The 22,785-nt window shown below is 44.5% G+C and overlaps 1 protein-coding gene across 3 annotated transcripts in view; it reads left to right on the top strand.

Moving 5' to 3' along the window:
* dgkza (diacylglycerol kinase, zeta a) overlaps nt 1–22,785 on the top strand; it is a 475,544-nt gene that overhangs the window by 284,640 nt on the left and 168,119 nt on the right. For all 3 annotated transcript variants that reach the window (XM_080190495.1, XM_080190494.1, XM_080190493.1), the window contains 2 exons: nt 2,621–2,665; nt 4,120–4,189. In XM_080190495.1, coding sequence (XP_080046621.1) covers nt 2,621–2,665; nt 4,120–4,189 — 115 coding nt within the window. The remainder of the gene's footprint in view (nt 1–2,620; nt 2,666–4,119; nt 4,190–22,785) is intronic.

Raw genomic sequence — 22,785 nt, 5'->3', positions numbered from 1 at the left:
TAAAGGACATTAATGAACTAGTTAGATTTTTAACACCAGTCATAATGGTTTCTTGGTCACCGTTTACTGAGACTAGCTTTTTGATAAGTACTGGAATTTAAATTCCACCAGCTGCTATGGATTTGTTTTTATTCATTCGTGGGACATGGATGTCACTGGCTGGTCAGCATTTTTTGCCCATGCCTGGTCCTTGGAGGCCAGTTAAGAGTCAACCATATTGCTGTGGTTCTGGGGTCACATGTAGACGAGACCTGGTAAATTTGGCAGATTTCCTTCCCTCAAGGGCATGAGTGAACAAGATGGATTTTTCCAACAATTGACAATGGTTTCATGGTCATCAGTAGATTGTTAATTCCAGATAGTTGTTGTTGAATTCAAATTCCAGCAGCTGCTGGGGATTCAAACCCAGCTCCTTAAAACATTAGCTGAGTTGCTGGATTAATAGTCTAGTGATAATACCACTTGGCCATCACCTGCCTTAAATGAACCCGTGTCCCCAGGACATGAGTAGGAGCTCCTAAAATTTCATTTATTAGTGTCACAAGTGGGCTTATATTAATACTGCAATGGTGTTACTGTAAAAGTCCCTTTGTCACCACACTCTGACGTCTGTTTGGGTACACTGAGGGAGAATTTAGCATGGCCGGTGCACCTAATTAGCCCGCCTTTTGGAGAGTGGGAGAAAACCAGAGCACCTGGAGGAAACCCACGCAGACACAGGAAGAACATGCAGACTCCGCACTGACAGTGACTCAAGCCGAGAATCAAATCCGAGTTCCTGGTGCTGTGAAACAGCAGTGCTAACCACTGTGCTGCCATGCCGCCCTGGTTTACTAGTCCAGTAACATTATTATTATTCCGCCACCGTCTCACAGGTAGAAGTGGATTTTAGTGGAAGAATGAGGAGAGGCACTATAAACAAAATGGTGACATTTTAAGGATGTTGCTAGGAGACGGAAGAGAACTGGTGGGGAGGGATGGATTGCCTACGACAAACTTTGAAGGTGCCAGAACAAGTTAATAAAGCTTTTACAAAACATATGAGCTTCTTAGCTTTGTAAATAAAGGATAGAATGCACAAGCAGGGAGGTTACAGAAAATCTTTATAAATGTTTGGTTGTGACCTGAGCTTGGGTATCCATTTTGAGGGCACCAATGATGCCACTGCCTCTGTGAGAATGAAGATTTGATTTATTGAAATCCCTCTTACCCGGCATGTGGAGCGATTGGACACACAGGGCAGGATTTTCCAGCTGCACTCGCCTCAAGACTGGAACTTCCTGCCCGAGGTCAATGAATCTTTGCATGGTCCCATCCCACCTGCTATGATTCCCGTGAATCCAGGAAAAAATTCCTCCCACAGGCATTGACTTTCTAAAGGGAATTGGATATGCACTTGGAGAAGTAATAAGATTTGGAGTAGGAGGGGAAGAGTGGGACTGCTCGATAGCTCCATCAAGGGGCAGCACGGGGCAAGCGTGATGGGTGAATTCTTGGTTCTGATTGCAGGATGGTTCCCCTGGTGAAACAATAGTGTCAAGTGCCTTGGTATGAATTTACGGTGCTTCAGAGACGGTTTTGCAACTTGCCTAACTGCATGCTGCTGCTTGAGGAAGATTAGAGTTGCAGAATTAGCCTGACAATTGCTTCATTCTCATACTGGTTCACGCAGAGTTGCTCATCGGTTGAGAAGACAGCTTTGGTTTTGTGGGTGATTAGCAGACCCTCAGGTTTGCTGCTGGCCTGAGGTAACTGCAGAAGGGAGCTAAGGATGCTGGCAGACTCTTCCAACCACCCCCATCTCTCCTCTCCTCTCCCTCCCACCTCCCCCTCCCCCCCCATATCTCCCCCCTCTCCCCCCCAATATCTCCCCCCTCCCCCCCCATATCTCCCCCCTCTCCCCCCCAATATCTCCCCCCTCCCCCCCCCGTATCTCCCTCCTCCCCCCCGTATCTCCCTCCTTCCCCCCCAATATGTACCCCCCTCCTCCCCCCCCGTATCTCCCCCCTCCCCCACCTCCCCCGTATCTCCCCCCCCCCCATATCTCCTCCCTTCACCCCCGTATCTCCCCCCACCCCACCCGTATCTCCCCCACCCCCCAGTCATGCGCAGCTGCAGTTGTGCAGATTGGCAACCACTTCACTGAAATGGTTGCTTTTTTTTATCTGCATAGCATCTGTTGCAGTTGGTTGGAGAGTGTGCAGCCTGCAGTTCAGGCAAGATGCTGCCAAAGGTGCCAAGACTGATCTGCTATTGTTCCTGTGCCAGCTGTGGCTCCAGCTGGCATCACACTGATGCCAAGTGCCAGACTGCTGAATGGTGCCAGTAAAATTCAGTCCCAGTACTTCCAAAGTTATTCTCTAACTACCTTATGTGATCCATTGATTCCCATCTCCTCATCTCTTACCACACACTGTTAGGTGACCACTGCTGCATTAAGCTGGTTCCTACGAGGTATCTGCAAGTGCCTCAGCCGGGTGAACTTTACCTGTTGCATGTGGTAAACTTCTGTAGTGATTATTGCACCGGTGTCCCTCCTGGAATAACAAAATCCTATTGTGATGGCCACAGTCGTACCCTGATTACTGATGCAATGCTGAGATGTTCTGCTCTTCCACAGGATTTGCCTATCGTTCATCCCGCACTCCAGCGATTGGTGCTGCAGGTTTGTGAGCCAGGGTTGCTGTTTGATGACGGGTGCTGGCTCTCGTACACTCTCGTCTCATGCTTTTCTTGTTCCAAGTGTGAAGCACACCTTCTGCATGCATGCTGTGGTACCCCCCCCTGCCCAACCACCATTGTGATTTCCATAGTGTGTTTGCATGCAGGGAATGGAAACATGTGATCTGTGAGGGGCTTGGTTTGCATGTGCTGGCTGTTCTGTGGTATAAAAACCGCAACAACACTGCATCGTAATCCTTTTGACCCCCTTAACCGAACTGCTCCAACTGTAGAATATGGTATGTTGCTGTTAAAAATAGAAGCCAAGATCAGAAACTAAAGAAATTAATTGACAGTCTTCTTTGCAAACGTTTCTTTCTCAAGAATGAGTTTGGGTGGCACGGTGGCACAGTGGTTAGCACTGCTGCCTCACAGCGCCAAGTACCCAGGTTCGATTCCTGGCTTGGGTTGCTGTCTGTGTGGAGTTTGCACATTCTCCCTGTGCCTATGTGGGTTTCCTCAAGGTGCTCCATTTTCCTCCCATACTCCAAAGATGTGCAGGTTAGGTGGATTGGCTGTGTTAAATTGCCCCTGGGTGTCGGGGGGGACTAGCTAGGGTAAATGCATGGGTTTATAGGGATAGGGTGGGATTGTGGTCGGTGCAGACTCAATGGGCTGAATGGCCTCCTTCTGTAGAATTCTATGACTCAATGAAATATGTCCCAGTATTTAGAAGGGCTATTGATGGAGTACATCACTGGCATCACCTCACTTCAAGAGCTTCAGTCTCACCCAGTCTGAAGACTTCAGCCAGATTCTCTCCTGCTGAGTCCTGGAAATCTGCTGGAAAAGTCAGGATCAGAGTGTTCAGCTTCAGAGAACCACATTCATCAAATGTCCAGTTCTTGTAACAGGCACCCATGCTTAATGTAGTGAAAATAATTGGCCTTGTTTGTTCCCATGTTGTATTCACTGCTGTCCAAGAACAACCTCTTTATTGGTGACATTGATCATGCCATTTTGCCCTTGATGTTGTCTACAAATCACACTGGCCCTGCTTTGGAGAATGTTTGTGGAGTATTGCATCCTTTGTTGTTTTTGAATCTTCTTGCTCTTTCCCTCGAAGAAATAAGTGAAGAATCCACCTGATGGTTAACAGTCTGACAGGGCCAGTTATCATGAATTTTCTATCCATGGCAGGAACCAGCCTAAAGGGTGGTGTGAAGCTCTCATGGGCCCTCACAACCCACGGAGCTGGCGCAAGTATGGAATGTAGAGCCAGTGTACCCTTTGCTGGGCCTGCCTGAAAAGGGACTCAAATCCTGCACTTTCTTTGACTCAAAAGATGGAAATAGTAATGCTAAGTCCGTGGCTTGCTCTGTTGTACCCTGTTGCACAGTGTCTTTCCAAATCAAATTCCCGAACGTGCTAATGGCTTCCTTTCTCCTCTCTTTTCAGGAGGATGACGGCACCAAGTCTCGAACCTTGTCCTCACAGAAGCTATCCCCAAAATGGTGTTTTCTGGACTGTGAGTATCTGTTTGAAAGTGATAGTAAAATTTTAGAGCAGCATTCCATTATAATTAGATTGGCAAGACATTCAAATCACCATTACATTTAACAGACGCTTTAAAGAAGCCATTGTATTGTATGCTATCTTCGACAATGGGATCCTCATTATAGTTCATGGGTCCTTTAAAGGAAAATTCCAAGAGAATATATTGATGGGATTCACAATATAGCGCATGGACACTTTAAAGAAAAAGTATAAACCCCTGGGCATCGATCAAAGGGGATCAAAAGTTGCAGGAAAAGGTGGGAGAATGGGTTTAGAAATTTATCAGCCAAGATTGATTGGTGGAGCAGACTAGTTGGGCCAAATGGGCTAATTTTGTTCCTATAGCTATGGTCTTATCACTGTGATAGGGTACCAATAATTTTTAAAGCTATATTGTTTTGTAAATGGGTTCCAGGATACCATGAGCACTGTTAGTGATCTGGAAATAAACCTGTGGGATTGATCAGCAATGTGAACTGAATATAAACTCTCAACATAGAGTTATTCATCATCCACTACCTGTTCCTTTGGCCGATTGATAACTAGTCACCAATATTGCGTCATGGGAGCAAATCATGCTTCGCATTGACAGCAGGAAAATGCTTAAAGTTGTCAGACTGTTATGGCATCTATACAGGACACATTTTTAAAATTAACGAGTAGAGCAGTATTTATCCAGTCTTGCCCAGAGCCTGCTAAGGGATGAGGGTACGAAGGAGTATTCCTTTGCAGTTATTCATGGAACTATGCAAAGGCAAATGTGCTGCCATACTTACTCAGGTCTCTCCAAGTATGATGGAAGAAGAATTTTAGGTTGTGTTTATTCAGGGTTTTGCAGGCACTGGTCAGAGGAGTACAATATTGTACTTTCTCTAAGTCTCACACACAGCCTTGAGAAAGGGAAGTAATACTAGTATTCATGGTCATTGACAGAACATAATGAGAAAGGGATTGTCATCCATACCCTGATAAGGAAAACACTATGATCTAGTATTTATGCAGGGTTTCTTATAAAGCCTCATGAAAGGGAATTGCAATACAAAGACGGTTGACCCAAATTTTGTGATCATAATGATAACAAAAACTGTCAGCAAACTCTGATGCTTGCTCATGTCTAGTGAAACGAGGAAATCAGAAGTTATTATCAGTGGTTTTACTCTTGTAATCCATGTGACTAAAATCAAGTAGAAATCAGTGAACTGATGAAATCTTAGCTCTTTTATGCTGTTTAAAGTTTATTTATTAGCATCAAAAGTAGGCTTCCATTAACACTGCAGTGAAGTTACTGTGAAAATCCCCGAGTCACTGCCACATTCCAGTGCCTGTTCGGGTATACTGAAGGAGAATTCAGCATGGCCAATGCACCTAATCAGCAGGCTTTAAGGACTGTGGGAGGAAACCGGAATAACCGGAGGAAATCCACGCAGACATGGGAAGAACATGCAAACTTCACACAGACAGTGACCCAAGCTGGGAATTGAACCCAGGTCCCTGGCGCTGTGAGGCCTTGCTGTGCCTGAAAACCTCATTTGATATTTGTGGAATGTCAAATTTTTCTATTACGATTTTTTTAAAAAGGCTTTTTTTAAGTTCATGATATTTCATCTTCTGTAGTACCTCATGTTTATGTGCCAAATGTTTATTTCACTCAATTTTAACTAGAATTGAAAACATTTTTTTTTATTTCCCGGTTTGCTATCTGTGAGAATTGTGCTATTGGATTTTATATTCTACTCAAAAGCTTTGCTCCATTTTTTCCCGTTAAGGTTTAAGAGTTAATCATATATTTATTCCCTGGTTCACCTATTTATAGAAATAATCTTTCGCTATTAATCTTTTCAAACTCTCAAAACGTTGAACCATTCTGTGCGAACCCACTGAACCTCTACTCCTACACTAAATGCAACACTGAAATCTCCAATCACATCTAAATCCATTTCTTTCTTCTGTCACTGTAATGAATCAACACTGCATCCTTTTTTTATGGCTCCACTATGTTCTTTAATGTCTCTCTATGTCCCCTTCTCACATGTGTATCTGTGGAAGTCTCTCTCTAGCTTCCTTTCTCCCACTCCCATATCTGGTATGGTCTCTTTCTAACCCTCTCTCTCTTTTCTTGGTGAGGTAATGGAGGTGTGAAGAGGACAATATGGTTGATCTCGTGCACATGGTCTTTCAGAAGTGCCACTTAGTAGATGTGTTAGAAAAGGTAGAGCTTGCAGGATAAAAGGGAAAGTGGCTGTATGGATAAGAAGCTGCTGAGTAGCAGGAGGAAGAGTGTAGTGGCGAATGGTTATTTTTCAGACTGAAGGAACATAAGAACTAGGAGCAGGAGTAGGCAATTCAGCCCCCCAAGCCTGCTCCATCATTCAATACGATCATAGCTGATCTTGCCTCGCCCTCAACTCCATTTTCCTGGCTGTTCTCCATTACCCATTACTAATTAAAAATCTATCCATCTCCTTGTTAAATTTACTCACTGTCTCAGCCCTTTAAGAGAAATAGTTTCTCCTCATCTCTATTTTAAATCTTCCACCCCTTCTTCTAAAACTATGACCACTCGTTCTAGATTGTCCCACATGAGAAAATATCTACTCTACATCTATCCTGTCAATCTCTGTTAGCATCTTATATACCTCAATTAGATCTCCTCACATTCTTCTAAACTCTCGAAAATATAGGCCTAACCTGCTCAATCTCTCCTCATAAAACAAACTCCTCATCTCTGGAATCAATCTGAGCCTCCTCTGAACCACCCCTAATACCAATACATCCCTCCTCAAGTAAGGACACAATATTCCAGGTGTGGTCTCAGTAATGCCTTGTACAGTTGCAGCAATACTTCTTTACTTTTATATCCTATTCCTTTACCAATAAATGCCAAAATTCTGTTTGCTTTCTTTATTACCTGCTGCACCTGCATACTAACTTCCTATGATTCATGCATTAGGACATCCAGATCCCTCTGCACTGAAACACTGAAGTTTCTCCCCATTTACACAATAATTAACATTTCCATTTTTCTGATCAAAATGGATAATCTCACACTTAACCAAGTTAAACTCCATCTGCTACATTTTGGCTTATTTGCCTGACTAATCCATATCCATTTGTAAATTGCTTATTTCCTCAGTGCAACTTATCCCATCTATTTTAGCATCACCGGAAAATTTGGCTGTAGCACATCTATTCCTGCAAATAAGTCATTAATATAAATTGTAAATGGTTAGGGCCTGAGGACCAAACCCTGTGGCACCCTACTAGTTACATCTTACCAACCAAAAAAAACCCATTTATCCCCACTCTGTGCTTTCTGTTGGTTACTCAATCCTCTATCCGAGCTAATAAGTTACCCCTAATCCCATATGATCTTACTTTGTGTATTAATCTTTTGTGTGGCACCTTATCAAATGACTTCTGGAAGTCCAGATATACTACAACTACAGGATCCCCATTATCCACTTTGCTTGTTACATCTTCCAAGAACTACTTTGCTTGTTATTATCTTCAAAGGTATACAGTGGGCTCAGGGATTGGTACGAGGGCCACTTTCTTTAATGATACATATTAATGACCTAGCTGTGGGTGCGCAGGGCACAAGATGTGCAAAGCTTGGAAGGATTGTGAACTGTGAAGAGGATAGTAATAGACTTCTAGAGTACAGGCTCTCAGAATGGGCAGATATGTGGCAAATGAACTTTAATGCAGAGATTTATGATATGCAGTTTGCAGAAAGGTGAGGAGAACGAGGAGAGACAATATAGAAGCCACAGAGCTAAATGGGGTGCAGGAACAGAGAGGGCTAGGGTAAATAAGCACAATTCATTTAAGGTGGCAGCACAGGGTAAGAATGTGGATAAAAGTGTACGCGTAGATAGATTGGAGAAGTCAAGACCATTCTCCTTCATGAATAGAAGGCTAAGAGAAGATTTGATGAGAGTCATTCAAAGTCATGAGGAGGTCTGGACAAGAGTAGGGAGAATCTGTTCCCAGCAGTGGAATGCTCGAGAACTGAAGGTCACTGATCTAAGATGATAGAGCCAACAGGGACTTTGGAGAAACCTCTTTATGCAACAGTTAAATTAGGAATTGGAAAGAACTATCTGAGTCTGTGGAGGCAATTCAGAGGCCAGCCAGAAAAATATTCAGAAAGATAAAGATTTCAGGAGTAGAGGGAAAGGGCAAAGAGAGTAAGACCAAATGGCGGCCTCCTGTGCTGTAGGCACTCTAATGATTCTAAATGACCCTGAGCGTCTGTACCCATGTATGTCAATCTCACGGAATCAGCTCAAATCCCTAACAGTTTGAGTGAATCCTTAGATTGCTAAGAAGTCTCTGCCAGATTTAAGTATCAAAGGTTTGTTTTGACAAGAGGGTGAGTGTTTCCAAAGCGGCTTTGGCTAGCTTCCATTCTTTTTGTGGAAATGCATCATTATTCTGAGTTGCTTCTTATCATCTTCACCTCTAGCCTAAGGGGCCGGGGGAGCGGGGAGGATGGGGTGGTGGTGTCTGAAAGGAAGGGGAGCTTGGGGGAGTTTTCTCTTGTGTAAACAGAATGTGTTTCTGAAGCTTCAAACTGATTAAAGTAAAAATATGATCTCATCAGTGAATATGAGCCCAGTGTCCTGGCAGCTGCTGGCCTAACTCAAATAGGTCTTCCCTGTCACTGGAGAGATCTGACCAACTGTTACTGAACAGCTGGAGGGCCAAAGGGTGGCGGGTGGGGTTGCAGATCAGAATATATACTGGACAATAGATTGGAATTACACAATGCTTTGTAAGGAAGCTGCTGTTGTAATATGGGTAGGAGAGCAAGCTCTGTGGGATTTGTGCACCATACTGTATTAGTCAGCCCACAAGCCTGGCACACAAATGAGCCCTCAAGCTGCCTCTGTAGCAGATTGAATCATTTCAGCCTGTACTACTTTAATTATGTTCATTTAATTATTTCACTTCTTATTAAGGAGTAATAATGTTCTCTCCAAGGTTTAGAGGCAAGATAAATCTCAAGCTTGCCCAGACAGCATTCGTTTACCTGTGTGGGCTCTTTCAGTTTTCTTTGTGCTTAGTAATTAAAAGAGGCCAACCTGTGCTCAGGCCTGAACAGAAACAGGTTGCTGGGGAAAGTGACTAAGCAGGCATGTAGCATGTTTGTCTTCATTGGCTGGGGCATTGACTTCAAGAGTTGACAAATCATGTTGCAGCAATATAAAACCTTGGTTAGGCCTCATTTGGAGTACTGCGTGCAGTTCTGGTCACCACATTACCAGAAGGACACGGAAGCTTTGGCGAGAGTGCAAACAAGGTTCACCAGGATGTTGCCTGGTCTCTTGCTGTGATTAAAGCAATGCTTTGATTTGATTTATTATTGTTACGTGTATTGGGATACAGTAATAAGTATTGTTTCTTGCTTGCCAAACAGACAAAATATACCATTCATAGGGTACATAGGGGAGAAGGAAAGAAGAGGGTGCAAAATATAACATTACAGCCATAGATAGAGTTTAGAGAAAGATCAATCTAATATAAGCTAGGTCCATTCAAAAGTCTGATGGCAGCAAGGAAGAAGCTGTTCTTGAGTTGGTTGGTACATGTTCAATATTACAATGTGTTCAGTTTTGCAATGCTTTATAACCTCACAGATCAGTGGGATCCATCTTATCCTGACAAGTGTTGGTCCAGTACCTTTAATAATGAACTGGGGGTGTGGAGGACACATCTGGATAAGCAGATGCTGCTTGTGTTCATTAAGGCTGTCTTTTTCTTCATCACACCATATATTTTATTGCAAAGGCAGTTTGTCGAATGTATTTGCATTAAATTAGCTTTCTTTTGATGGTCTCTATTTATAGTGAGTCAGTAGGAATTGAAATGTGGCACGCTAAACATCTTGTTGAATTTGAATTGCTTTTTGACAGTCAAGATTGATTGGGAAAACCCGTTGGCTTATTATTTGGCCTCTCAGTTAGAAGTAAAGCCTCCAGTGACGGGTGATATTAGGGTTGGATTGACTGGTTGCATGATACGTTGTACGGTATTTTGTTTTATTTCTGATGGCCAGACCGATGATACAATAATGCAATGAATGGGTCACCTGCAAGTGTTGATCTCAGGCCATTGCAGCAAGATGACACGGGCAATTGGGAGTAGCTTAGTGGGTAAAAAAAAAAGGGCGGCATGTACAAGGGTCTGTTTCCATACTGTAAACCTCTATGACTCTATAACCCATTGGAGGCCAGGTTCTTTACCCAGCTAGCAGTGCCAAAACACTCGTGTCACACTTGCACCACACATGTGCACCTCCTAGTGGGAACCATGGAATGGTACTGGGGCTTATCCTAAGGCTTTGAATTTGCCTCTGGATGGACTGTCTCCTCCCAAAAAAAGTGTGCGATTCTTCCCAGGGAATGATTTGCACCTTTTTGAGACATAAAGGATTCTCAGGAGGCTAGACAGGATAGGTGCTGAGAGTATGTTCCCCCCTTGTAAGAGAGTCTAGGACCAAGAGGGCAGAAACACAGAGTACGGAGTCACCCATTTAAAACAGCGACGAGGAGGAATTTCTTCTCTGAGGATAGTGAATCTGTGGAATTCTTTAGTCTGGAGGCTGGGTCGTTAAGTATGTTCAAGGCTGAGATTGACAAGGTTTATGGAGATAAAGTGGGTAAGTGGAGTTAAGGATTATATTAGATCAGTCATGATCTCATTGAATGGCGGAGAGACTCAATGGTCTGAATGCTCCGACATCTTATGGTCTTAAAATCTCCCAATTTCCACACTGGCCAGTCTTCTCTGCTTATTGCTTTCAAATATGCGAACCTTTGTATCCTGTACTTACCTCGGATGAAACACCAGCCGGAGAGAAAGGAGGTTCAAATGAAAAATCAGCACTGCATACTGTCAAGGTTAAACTGCTGACTGCAGATATTTCTCACTATGACATCAGCTACTTGTACTAGGAAACACACAATACTAACTCTAGAAACTATTTCTACATAGGGTGAAGTAGTTCTAGTCCTTCTCATAGTGTTGCTCCTTGCACAATATGGGAGAATGGAAATAAAAGCAGATTGAACTTTAAGTGCAATGCAATGATTTAAGAAATATAATTGGCAACTGCCCATTGTGCTACTAGAAGAGAAGAGCGTTAATGTTCTCAGTGCCCCGATGTAGTTACAGGGCAGCATGATGGCACAGTGATTAGCACTGCTGCCTCACAGTGCCAGGGACTCAGCCTCAAGTCTCAGTTTGGGTCACTGTCTGTGTGGAGTCTGCACGTTCTGCCCATGTCTGCGTGGGTTTCCTCCAGGTACTCCGGTTTCCTTCCACAGTCCGAAAGATCATAGAACCCTACAGTGCAGAAAGAGGCCCTTCGGCCCATTGAGTCTGCACCGGCCACAATCTCACCCAGGCCCCACCCCCATTTCTCAACATATTTTACCCGCTAATCCCTCTAACCTAACCATCCTAGTACACTAAGGGGCAATTTTAGCATGGCTCATCAACCTAACCTGCACATCTTTGGACTGTGGGAGGAAACCAGAGCATCCGGAGGAAACACATGTGCTGGTTTGGTGGATTGGCCTTGCTAACTTCTCCCTCAGTGTACCCAAACAGGCGCTGGAGGGCGGCGACTAGGGGATTTTCACAGTGACTTCATTGCAGTGTTAACGTAAGCCTGCTTGTGACACTAGTAAATAAACTTAAAAATAAATTACATGCTTCTGTTATTTCCCCATTCTTCGGCTTAGAGATCAGGAGGGGAAAGATGGAGGATATGGAAGACCAGGGTAAGAATTTGAAAGTTGTTTCTGGACCTGGGATCAATGAAGATCAGTTACCGCAAGAGTGATGAGGGGTGAAATAAAAGCTGAAAATGTCTGATGAACTCAGCAGGTCTGGCAGCGTCTGTGGAGAGAGAAACAGAGTTAATGTTTCAAGTACGTATGATCCTTTTACAGAACAGTTCTGAAGAAGAGTCATATGGATTCGGAACATCATGGGCGGGATTTTCCAGCCGCATTCACCCCAAAACTGGAAAATCCTGCCTGAGGCCCCATCCCCCAAACTACGATTCCTGTGACAGGTGGGATGGGAAAATTCTCCCATATAACCTGGGTTTCTGTCCTCACAGATGCTGCCAGATCTGCTGAGTTTATCCAGCATTTTCGATTTTTATTCAGATTCCTGGCATCCGCAGTATTTTGTTTGGAGGTGATGATGGGTGCACCTGGCGTGAACTAGAATACAGGCAGCAGAGATTTGGAGGAACCACAGTTTATGAAGGCAGGATCTTTACAAGCCAGCTAGCTCCGCACGTTAAGCCCTCTCCACATGTGAAGCTTCCAGGTATCTTTCCCAGCCAGGGGGACAAAAAGACTTCTTGCAGCACATCTGGCAGCAGCTGTTGAGCTGAGCAGGCACCCTGCTGATCCCATTGCAATGCAGGCCAAAGGCAGACAGGCATGGTGAGGCCAGCTTCACTGAGATGTTTCGTTACTTTCAAGAACTGAGATTGGGAGTGGGGAGCAGGTTGTAAAGGTGCCAATCTCTACTCATTCAGCTGGAAACAGATTTTGCCCTTTGCACACTTACTTGAGGTTGTGCTCTGACCCTCAAAAAAAAGAAACGATCCCCCCTCAGGGGAGAAGGCATTCTTTAAACTCTGATTTCCTCTGTCTTTTCTGGCATGAGTACTTGGAATCTAAGGCCTTGCACCCTCCAGGCTATTGTTCTCTTTTGGCATTGACAAAATGGACGCCCCCATAAATTACCATAAACCTTTGACCTTACGGGTCAGTCAGATAGAATCCTTTTAATGAGCCTGTGGGAAGCAGCCCTCCAGCTGAGCCTTTGTCTACTGAAGTGTAAAGTGTTTCCCCGTCTCTCCATCTACACTCAGTTCAAGAAGTGAAAGAAAACAGTGAATTTCCAGAAACTCGTCCTGTCCTGTTCATTTTTGCAGAACACTAAACAATACTTTGAGTGAAGTAAGTTTCTGTCAGTGTGTGAAACTCACCTTTTGACTCCTTTTTGGCTTAGTCAGAATTCAACACCGGGGATGATTGAAAATGGCACATTGTAATCTCAGCTGCGTGAAGGCGCGCCGGTGGTTAAAAGTGAGTCCGGTTGAGTCTGTGGTTAGCTCTTCATCATATTTTTCAACCTCGAAAGTGTCTCGTCTTGAGGAGCAGCTGTGCCTAATTACACGTCTGGTCCTGAGCAGCCTGAGGGTGTTTCAGATTCACTAATTGCTGCTCTTTCACTCGACCTTGCTTCCAGTTGTCCTGAGACTCTGTTTGGGTGAATCATTGTCAGCAACTCACCCTGACGGTCAGTCATCAGTTAATGCTTTCCAGAGGGCCTGCGCTAGTTGCTGACTTTGTGATAATGAGATGCTATAAGTACTGCAGTGCCCAAATTCAGCCAGATTAAAGTTCCTCGTATGTAGGGGAGGGAGGGAGGGTGAGCTGCTGGGGAGGCCTGATGAGAATCCCTACAGTACAGAAGGGGACCACTCGACCCATCGAGTCTGCACTGACTACAATCCCACCCAGGTCCTATTCCCGTAACCCCCTGCTAATCCCGACACTAGGGTCAATTTAGCACGGCCAATCAACCTGATCAGCACATCTTTCAGAATGTGGGAGGAAACCAGAGAAAACCCACGCAGACACAGGGAGAATGTGCAAACTCCGCACAGACAGTGACTCCAGACCGGAATTAAACTTGGTCCCTGGCGCTGTGAGGCAGCAGTGCTAACCACTGTGCCACCGTGCCATCCCAAATTCAACCTGATTAAAGTTCCTCTTTTTTTTACACTTTGCTGTGTAGGGGAGGGTGAGCTGCAGGCAAGGCCTGATGGCTGTTAGGCTGGCACGATTTGATTTTTTGCAGAGCCCAGAGACTGCATTGTGGACCCTGTTTATTGGCGTTTACAGGCGTCACTCCTGACAGAATCCTCACGTCCGCATAGCGCTTCACCAAGACTGCAGGTGAAATTGAAACCTACAGTAACCTCCTCAGCAAACTAGCCAGTTCCTCCTGGGGATCACAGGCCCTAAGGACCTCTCTTCTTGCCATCTCATAGTCAACTTCAGAGCGGTACTAATTCACCCACACCAAATATATAAATGTGCACCTCCCTGCAACAGTCTGCAATATCCCACGTACTCGTACGTATCAACCAACTCATTTCCCTGGGCTCCTAGTCCTAAGCAACAGTGAGCCCTCCCCATACCACTCCCACTCCTTCACCTCTCCGCGCCCCCTCCCACCCCTTCTTTCCACTGCCCTCACCTTCACACATCAGGAGGGTAGTTGCAACAGGCATGTTAATGGAGACAGTCTACTTCGATCCAGGCCTGATCTTATTCCAGTACCTCCCCAACCCACCAGCAGTACGCCTTCCCTCAAGCCACTCCACGTGTTTATTCCACCCCACCAAGGAACAACAGCTGAGATGTAACCCACTATATTGAATAATTCCACCTGAACTTTCTATATACCCCTAACTTCTAGATAAGGACCTTAATTTTGAACACCACTGTCAGTATGGACACAGTAAGGGACTTGTTCCTGTGTGGTTTATGCTATTGAAGTTTAAGTTTATTTATTAGTGTAACACGTAGGCTTATATTGACACTGCAATGAAGTAACTGTAAAAATCCCCTAGTCGCCACACTCCAGCACCTGTCTGAGTACACTGATGGAGAATTTAGCATGGCCAATCCACCTAACCAGTATGTCTTTCGGGTTTTGGGAGGAAACCCACACAGACACGGGGTGAACATGCAGACTCCGCACAGTTAGTGACCCAAACCAGGAATCAAACCTGGATCCCTGGCACTGTGAGGCAGCAGTGCTAATCACTGTGTCACCGTGCCACCTGAACTGAACTGAACATTGCTCAGACGTTGCTTTATATCTCATTTATTCTGGCTGGTTTTTTTTAACTATGTTGATCTTCTTCCATTGAGTCTGTAACTCCCTCGTTATGTATGTTACCCTGCTCTGCCTCTGTTCTTTGCAATCGTATGAACAGGCATTCTTTGTAACACTACAAAACTGAGCCATTTTAATGACCAATGACTATCTCATTAAACTAAACGAGCTGTTCACCTAATTACGCAAGAACACTGGTGATGCCAAGTGGACCAATTTTGACTGAAGTCATTTAGTCTCATAGCGACAGATAATTGGAGCGGAGAATATAGTTGCTCATGGTTCTCCCTGATTGGATTCACTTGACTTTTTTCCCTCCACCAAGACTCTATTGCGTAACTGCTGGATTTTTTCACTAAAATCTGTGTACCTTTTTGACATTTACCTGCAGAGATATCGGTGGTGTTCAGACAGGGTTATGGTAGTTGAGGGGAGGAAATGTTCACACTAACAGGGTCACCAAGTGCAGGGAAGTGAATGCTGAACAGCACAGCCTCTGACAGGTATCTTCAATTCCAATCCTTTGAATCGATAACTTCTTTCCCCTTTGTGTCCTTATGGCTTTCAGCAAAGATGTATTTATTTTCCCAATTCAAATCAAAGTGAAATGTGTCCATGCAAATCATGGCAAATCTCAAATTCAAGAGACCAGATATCAAAATTACATGTGGAGTGGGCTGAATTTTAAAATCTACTCTAAAGATACAACATACTGTCTGAAATTCTCCAGCTGTCCGCGCCAGTGGGATTCTCTAGGCCCACCGGCAGCACATCCCTGCCCATGGGTTTCCCGCCTGCATGGGGTGACATCAATGGGAATTCCCACTGACAAGACCAGAGAATCCCTCCACTAGCAAACAACATGTCACCTCCCACCGGCGGGAAACACGAGGCTGGGAGACTGGAGAATCTCAGCCGCTGTCTTTTGGGAAATGGAGTGCTGTGGAAGCATAACATCAATAAGATGCTGATAGCTTGTTCAAGGCCAAGGTTAACTGAACTGTCAGATGATGGTGGTCAAGGGGGAGCTCATTATCATGAACCATTGTCCTTTTCCCAGGCGTTCCTGAGCTGCCATCCAAGGAGAGATCAGCCATGATCTGATTGAATGGCGGAGCAGGCTTGAAGGGCTTACTTTGCCTACTCCTGCTCCTAATTCTTCAGTTGCTGAGACTCCAAAGGCGTTTACTCCACATCCTTGATTAACTAAGGACGGGATCTTCCAGGATTTTCCCGATGTAATGTGGAATTCACATAAATGGTGCTGGCAGGTGTATGAGATTGTTCAGTCCCTCAGGCTGGGATTTCCTGGCCCCACTGCGGCAGATGGGATGAGCCATCCGTTGACCTCAGCAACACTGGTAAATCCTGCCAGTGGGTGGTTAGGGCCAGTCCAGGTTGGGTGGTATCAAAAGTCATTTGCTGCATGGGAACAGACCAGTGCGCAAGCGGCCAAGCAGATAACCCAAGTCCAGCACCATGCAGCACCTAGCCAACTCACCCAAGTAAGTTCATTTTAACAGAAAGAAAATGATGTGTACAACATTTTAACAACTTCCTGTTTTTGGGCATCTCTGTCAGCCTTGAGAGTGTGCCTGTCTCTTTCACATCCACCTGAGTTCACATGGGGCCTCAGTTTAGCCACTTACCTGACAGAGGATAGCTAGAACAAAAGGTCACAGGTATAGGTTGAGAGGCAATAGATTTAATACTGAGATGAGAAGGAACTATTTTACTGAGAGTAGAGAATTTGTGGAACTTGATGGAGTCTGAATCATTGAATGGTTTCAAGAAGGAGATAGATAACATTCTAATTTTAAAAAATAGATAAGGGGATATGAGGAACAGGTGGGGAGGTGGATTCGAGACCACGGAGAGATCAGCCATGATCTGATTGAATGGCGGAGCAGACTTGAAGGGCTTACTTTGCCTACTCTTGCTCCTAATTCTTCTGTTCCTATGTTCCTCTTTGTCTGTGTTGCTTGGGTCAGCTCCTGTATGGAGAATTGCCAATCTGGATGCTGCACAGCAACAAAAGGGCCTCACTTCAGTGAGCAGTCAATGTCTTCAAAGGAGAACAGGAGAAAACTGTTAACACAAGGAGATGTAAACCAAACGTGATAAAGTTTATGTCGTAAAGATAGGCTGAGATGTGTAGAGGTAGGATGTAGAAAGGTGTGTTGCAAATGCGCTGCATCTCTCACAATTGAACGTGTTGGTGCGCATGATTTCCCAAAGTGACTTTCTGGTCTCAACACTGTCATATCCAACTCATCGTCAATCACTGTTCTTTTAGCAACCAGTGATGGAGTAACATTGCCCAAGGCTTGTAAGCAACTCGTCTGTCTGCTCACTCAGCTTAGAGTGACAGTGAGAGGCACAAAACAGAGAAAGTAATAAATACCTTTAAAAAATGTGAATGGATTTACTGCTTGATGGGTAGATGAGTCCAAGATTATCAGGCATCGCAAATACCGCAGGGTTTAACTTGTATCCAAATTGAATTCCACAGATAGAAGTAGTTAATGATAGGGTGCGAGCTGTCATTTGCAGATAAATACCAGGCTGGAGAAGGGATGTTCGGGACAAAGAAAGAGAATGGGGCCAAAAAAAGATGGGGCATGAACAGTCTACACCAACTACAATTAACTGACAACTTCAGAAGCCAGTAAAGAGAGAAATGTGAGGCAGTGAAAGGATTGTCAGAATCCTATTGCAGGAAGCAGTAATTCAAATGCGGATCCCGTACTTTGAATATTCCTGGGAATGCCAGGCTGAATGTTCCATCAAATCTGGCCTCGCCTATAAAACCTGACAACGTGCAATCTCTACCAGTAACCCTGGTTTCTGCTTTACAGTGCTTATCATCCCAAAGGCCCCCCCAATTACCCCAGTCCAGTTTTTCTCATCTTTTAAAGTGACGTCTCGTTTCCATGACAACTTATCTTTTGGATTCTTATTATTCGAAAATAACTTACCTTTCTGCAGCACCTTTATTGTCCCACGTTGCATCACAGGGATATGACCAAACAATATCTTGACACCAAGTCATACGTACATATACATATATAGTACACATACTTGTGTACTATCACTGTAGCAAAAGATCCTTAGACAGCACCTTCCAAACCCATGATCGCTTCCATCTAGAAGGACAAGGGCAGCAGATACATAGGAACACCTGCAAGTTCCCCTCCAAGTCACTCACCATCCTGATTTGGAAATCTATCGCCATTCCTCTGCAGTCGCTGTGTCAAAATCTTGGAATTCCCTCCCTAACGGCATCAACCAACAGCACATGGACTGCAGCAATTCAAGAAGGCAATCACCACCACATTCTCAAGGGAAATAAATGCTGGCCAGCCAGCAACACTCATGTCCCATGAATGAATTAAAAAAAATGGAGAATATTAGGGCAAGTGAACATAGCTTGACCAAAAAGGCAGGATTTAAGAAGCATCTTAAAGGAGAAAAAAAAGTTGGGAAGGCAGAGAGATTTAGGGGTGGAATTCGAGAGGTTAGGCAGCTGAAGACAGGTCTGCAAAGATGGAGTGATCAAAACTGAGGATACTCAAAAAGGCAGAATTGCTGGAGCTCAGATATCTCGTCCAGAAGGGAAATCCGTATCGAAATTGTCACATCCCAGTAGACATCAGTAATGCTGGATTTCCATTTTATGGATCAGTTCACTTTATTTCAAATTTTCCTGGTTTTTCTTTTTGGGTAGATTGTTGTAAGTCTGGAGGCTGTAGGTATGGTGGGATTGGATGTAGGTCAGTAAACAGAGGGGTGAACGGGTCCTGCTGTGAGTCAGGACATAGGCAGCAGAGTTTTGGAGACCTCAGGTTTCTGGAGGCTCGATCATGGGAGCCAGCCAGGAGTTCACCGGAATAGTCAAGTCGAGAGAAACAAAGCCTTGGCCAAGGGTTTCAGCAGCAGATGCCAAGAGAAGCAGTAGAAGGATGTCTCGGAGATGAAAGTAGGCAGTCTTGGTGAAGGAGCAGTTACGTGGTCAGAAGCTCATGTCAGCATCAAGGGCAGCACAGTGGTTAGCGCTGCTGCCTCACAGTGTCAGGGACCCAGGTTCAATTCCGGCCTCAGACGACTGAATGTGTGGAGACACATTCTCCCTGTGTCTGAATTGGTTTCCTCCCACATTCCATAGATATGCAGGTTAGGTTGGTTGGCCATGCTAAAGTGCCCCAAGATGTGTGGGTTAGGGGGGATTAGAGGGGTAAATATATGGGGCTAGGGCAGGGGCGTGGGCGTGGGTCAGAGAACCAGTGTAGACTCGATGGGCCGAATGGTCTCTTTCTGCACTGTCATTTTCTTTGTTCTTTGTAGGGATTCTATTTAGAGTTAAACCTAGATTGTGAACAGATGGCTCAGTCTCAGACAGGGAGAGCGATGGGAGTGGTGGCTAGGGAGCAGGTGGGGATGGAAGAGTCTTTTCTGATCGTTTCGAAGGCCTTTGTTTAATTTCTGCTTGTTCAGCCCCGGATGTTGGTCAAACAGTCCATCAGTTCAGTGTTAGTGGCGGTGGTAAGGTAGAACTGTGTGTGTCAGCAGTGTACATGTAGAAAGCAATGCTGTGTGTTTGAAGGGTGTTACTGATGGAGAGCATGGGAATGAGCAATTTACTTTGGAATTATATAGGACTTTGCACATCTGTTTTTACATTCCAAGGGAAGTACCCCTAAAAACTAACCCAATAATAGGAGTTAACAAAGGAAAACTTGTCAGTTGGATCGTAAGCAGAAGAAGGCTGAAGCTGAGCAGTTGGCCTCGATGCTTTATTGACTGATCCTGATGAAGTACAAAGAGGCTTGGGCTCCCCTTGTGTTCAAAAGAAAGCCCCTGTACTGACTGACCACTGCTTTTACTGTTATTGAAAACAGATGTGCAAAGACATGACGATGGCTGTGCTGCTGGGAGGCAGAGATCCAGGCCTGTAGCTTTTCTTTAACTCTCCAAGTGCCATTGTTGCCAAACAATGTTTGAATAGTCTGTTTTGAACCCATTAATTTATAACTTTAAAATAATTTTCCTTCAAAGTTTGTCTTGTTGCCCCCTGTCATCATTGAGGTGGCCATTTTGGAATCTCTGCTCTGACTGAAGAGGGCAGTTGAATTTTCTGAGTATTTGCTTGTATATATTTAGGGGAAATCTTCACCCTTGAAGATTTCACTTGATTAGCAACATATATCTGCCCCAATTCCAAATGCACACAGCACTCACATGGGCGACACGGTGTCACAGTGCTTAGCACTGCTGTCTCACAGCGCCAGGGACCCAGGTTCAGTTCCTGGCTTAGGTCAGTGTCTGTGCGGAGCCTGCACATTCTCCCCATGTCTGTGTGGGTTTTCTCCAGCTGCTCTGGTTTTCTTCCACAGTCCGAAAGATGTGTGGCTTAGATGGATTGGCAATGCTAAATTGCCCCTTACTATCAGGGGGATTAGAAGGGCAAGTACATGGGGTTGCAGGAATAGAGACTGGGTGGGATTGTGGTCTGTGCAGGTATGATGGGCCGAATGGCCCCCTGTGGGAGGAATTCTGATTTCCGATGTATTTTGTTAAAATATATTTTTAAGGACATTAACATGGTAACTGCCTTCTGCTCCTCGAGTTGACAGGCCATGTCGAGCAGTTGAATAATGTTTCTCATTCTCTCACCCATTCCCAACCCGATCCTCAAATGAATCTTCTTTCTAGTTTTGAACTTGAGGAACTGAAGTGAAAGGTGTGGAGAATGGCAGAATGTTTAACAACTACTAAAGCTTAGAATGAATAGGTGGCATAATACACATTGTACTGGTGAAATAGTTGCTGAGCAAAATCTCAGGTACATACCTGCCCTGGAATCAGGGCAGACGAGACTCACGGAACAGCATTCTCTGTTGACCACAGGCATGATATTACAAGCCTCAGTGGGTATGCCGGTAAAATTCCAACCTCTGTATGCAGGATTACTTTCCCTATGTTTTGTGTCTTGCACCATATTAATAATAACTGTTCATTCGATTGTAATGTTTACTGAAACTCAGTAAGAAGTATATTTTCTTTCAGAAATAAGTTAGAGTAGATCACAGAAGATCATAGAATCCCTACAGTGCCAAAGGAGGTCATTCGGCCCATCGAGTCTGCACTGACCACAATCCCATCCAGTCCCTATTCCTGTAACCCCAACAGTTATATTGCTAATCCCCTGACACTAGGGGCAACTTAGCATGGCTAATCAAACTAACCTGCACATTTGGGTTAACAAAGAATATCAACTTTGTCATGGTTTTAATCTTAACTCCACAAAAGCAAGGGCCCAGATTTTCAGGCTGTTCCTGCTGGTCATGCTGATGTGACCACCCCCTCCACCCCCAAGCCCCGCCCCCTGGCTAAGGTGGAGGGTGTGAAAAATGGGGAAACCCATTGACAATGGCAAGACTGGAAAATCCTACTGCTGGGCCCTTTTCTGCCCACAAAACATGTTGGGGGAGGCAGGTGGGGGACTCCTGTCCAGGGTATCTGCTCTGTCTCTCTCCCCCTCTCTCTCCCCCCCCAACCCCCACATATAGTCCCCATTTTTGAGGTGTTTTTCCTGTAAGATAACAGCAACTTGCCTTTATGGTACCTTTAACACAGCAAAACCTCCCAAGACTTCCAGCCTAGTCAAAACAGTACCCTTTTAATAAGAAATAAGTTTTTGGGAGCAAAATATTCAAACTGCACAAGAGATAAGTTAGAAAAATTACATATGTGCCCATCCTTTCATGAAACATGTCACCTAATTTTGTATCACTTGTTTGAATAAGATTTTGCACAGATATTCTTTACTGTCATCCTGCATGCTGTAAGTGTAAATGCTGCACATGGGATGCCTGTGGTTAATATGACCGATTCTGTACCAACCATTAGAATATTATGGACATTACAAGAACTGGCTGAGAGTCATGTATGTGTCTATGGAGCATAAGAACTAGAAGCAGGAGTAGACAATTCAGCTCTTCGAGTCTGCTCCGCCATTCAATACCATCATGGCTTGATCTCAACTTGACCTTATCACCAGTTTCCTGCCCACTCCCCATAACCTTTCATTTCTCTACTAATTGAAAACCTATCTATCTCCTCCTTGTATTTGTTCAGTGTTCTGGCGTCCACTGCACTGTGGTAATGAATTCCACAGATTCACAAATCTTTAAGTGAACTAATTTATGTTTTAAATTTGCCACCCCTTAGCCTAAAACTATGGCCTCTCATTCTAGAATGTCCAAAAAGGGGGGGACATCCTCTCTACATCTGCCCTGTCAATCCCCTTTAGCATCTTATATATCTCGATTAATCTCCTCTCACTCTTCAAAACTTCGGTGAATATAGTCCTAAACTGCTCAATTTCTCTTCATAAAACAAGTCCTTCATCCCTGGAATCAATCTTAAACCATCTCTGAACCACCTCTGATGCATTTAGAACCTTCCTCAAGTAAAAGGACCAACACTGTGCACAGTACTCCAGCGTGGTGTTGGACAAGATTTTACGCTGGAGATTTCTAAATCGTATCTGCTCTCTTCAGACACAGTCCAATAACATAATCAGCGCAGGCTGTGAACTATCAGCATGTCTTACCTTAATCT

This window comes from Carcharhinus amblyrhynchos, chromosome 6 (assembly GCF_965287045.1).
Source record: "Carcharhinus amblyrhynchos chromosome 6, sCarAmb.v2.hapA, whole genome shotgun sequence".
Lineage (NCBI taxonomy): Eukaryota > Metazoa > Chordata > Chondrichthyes > Carcharhiniformes > Carcharhinidae > Carcharhinus > Carcharhinus amblyrhynchos.
The sequence above is the reverse complement of the archived record's forward strand: the minus strand, read 5'-3'. Positions and strand labels throughout refer to the sequence as shown.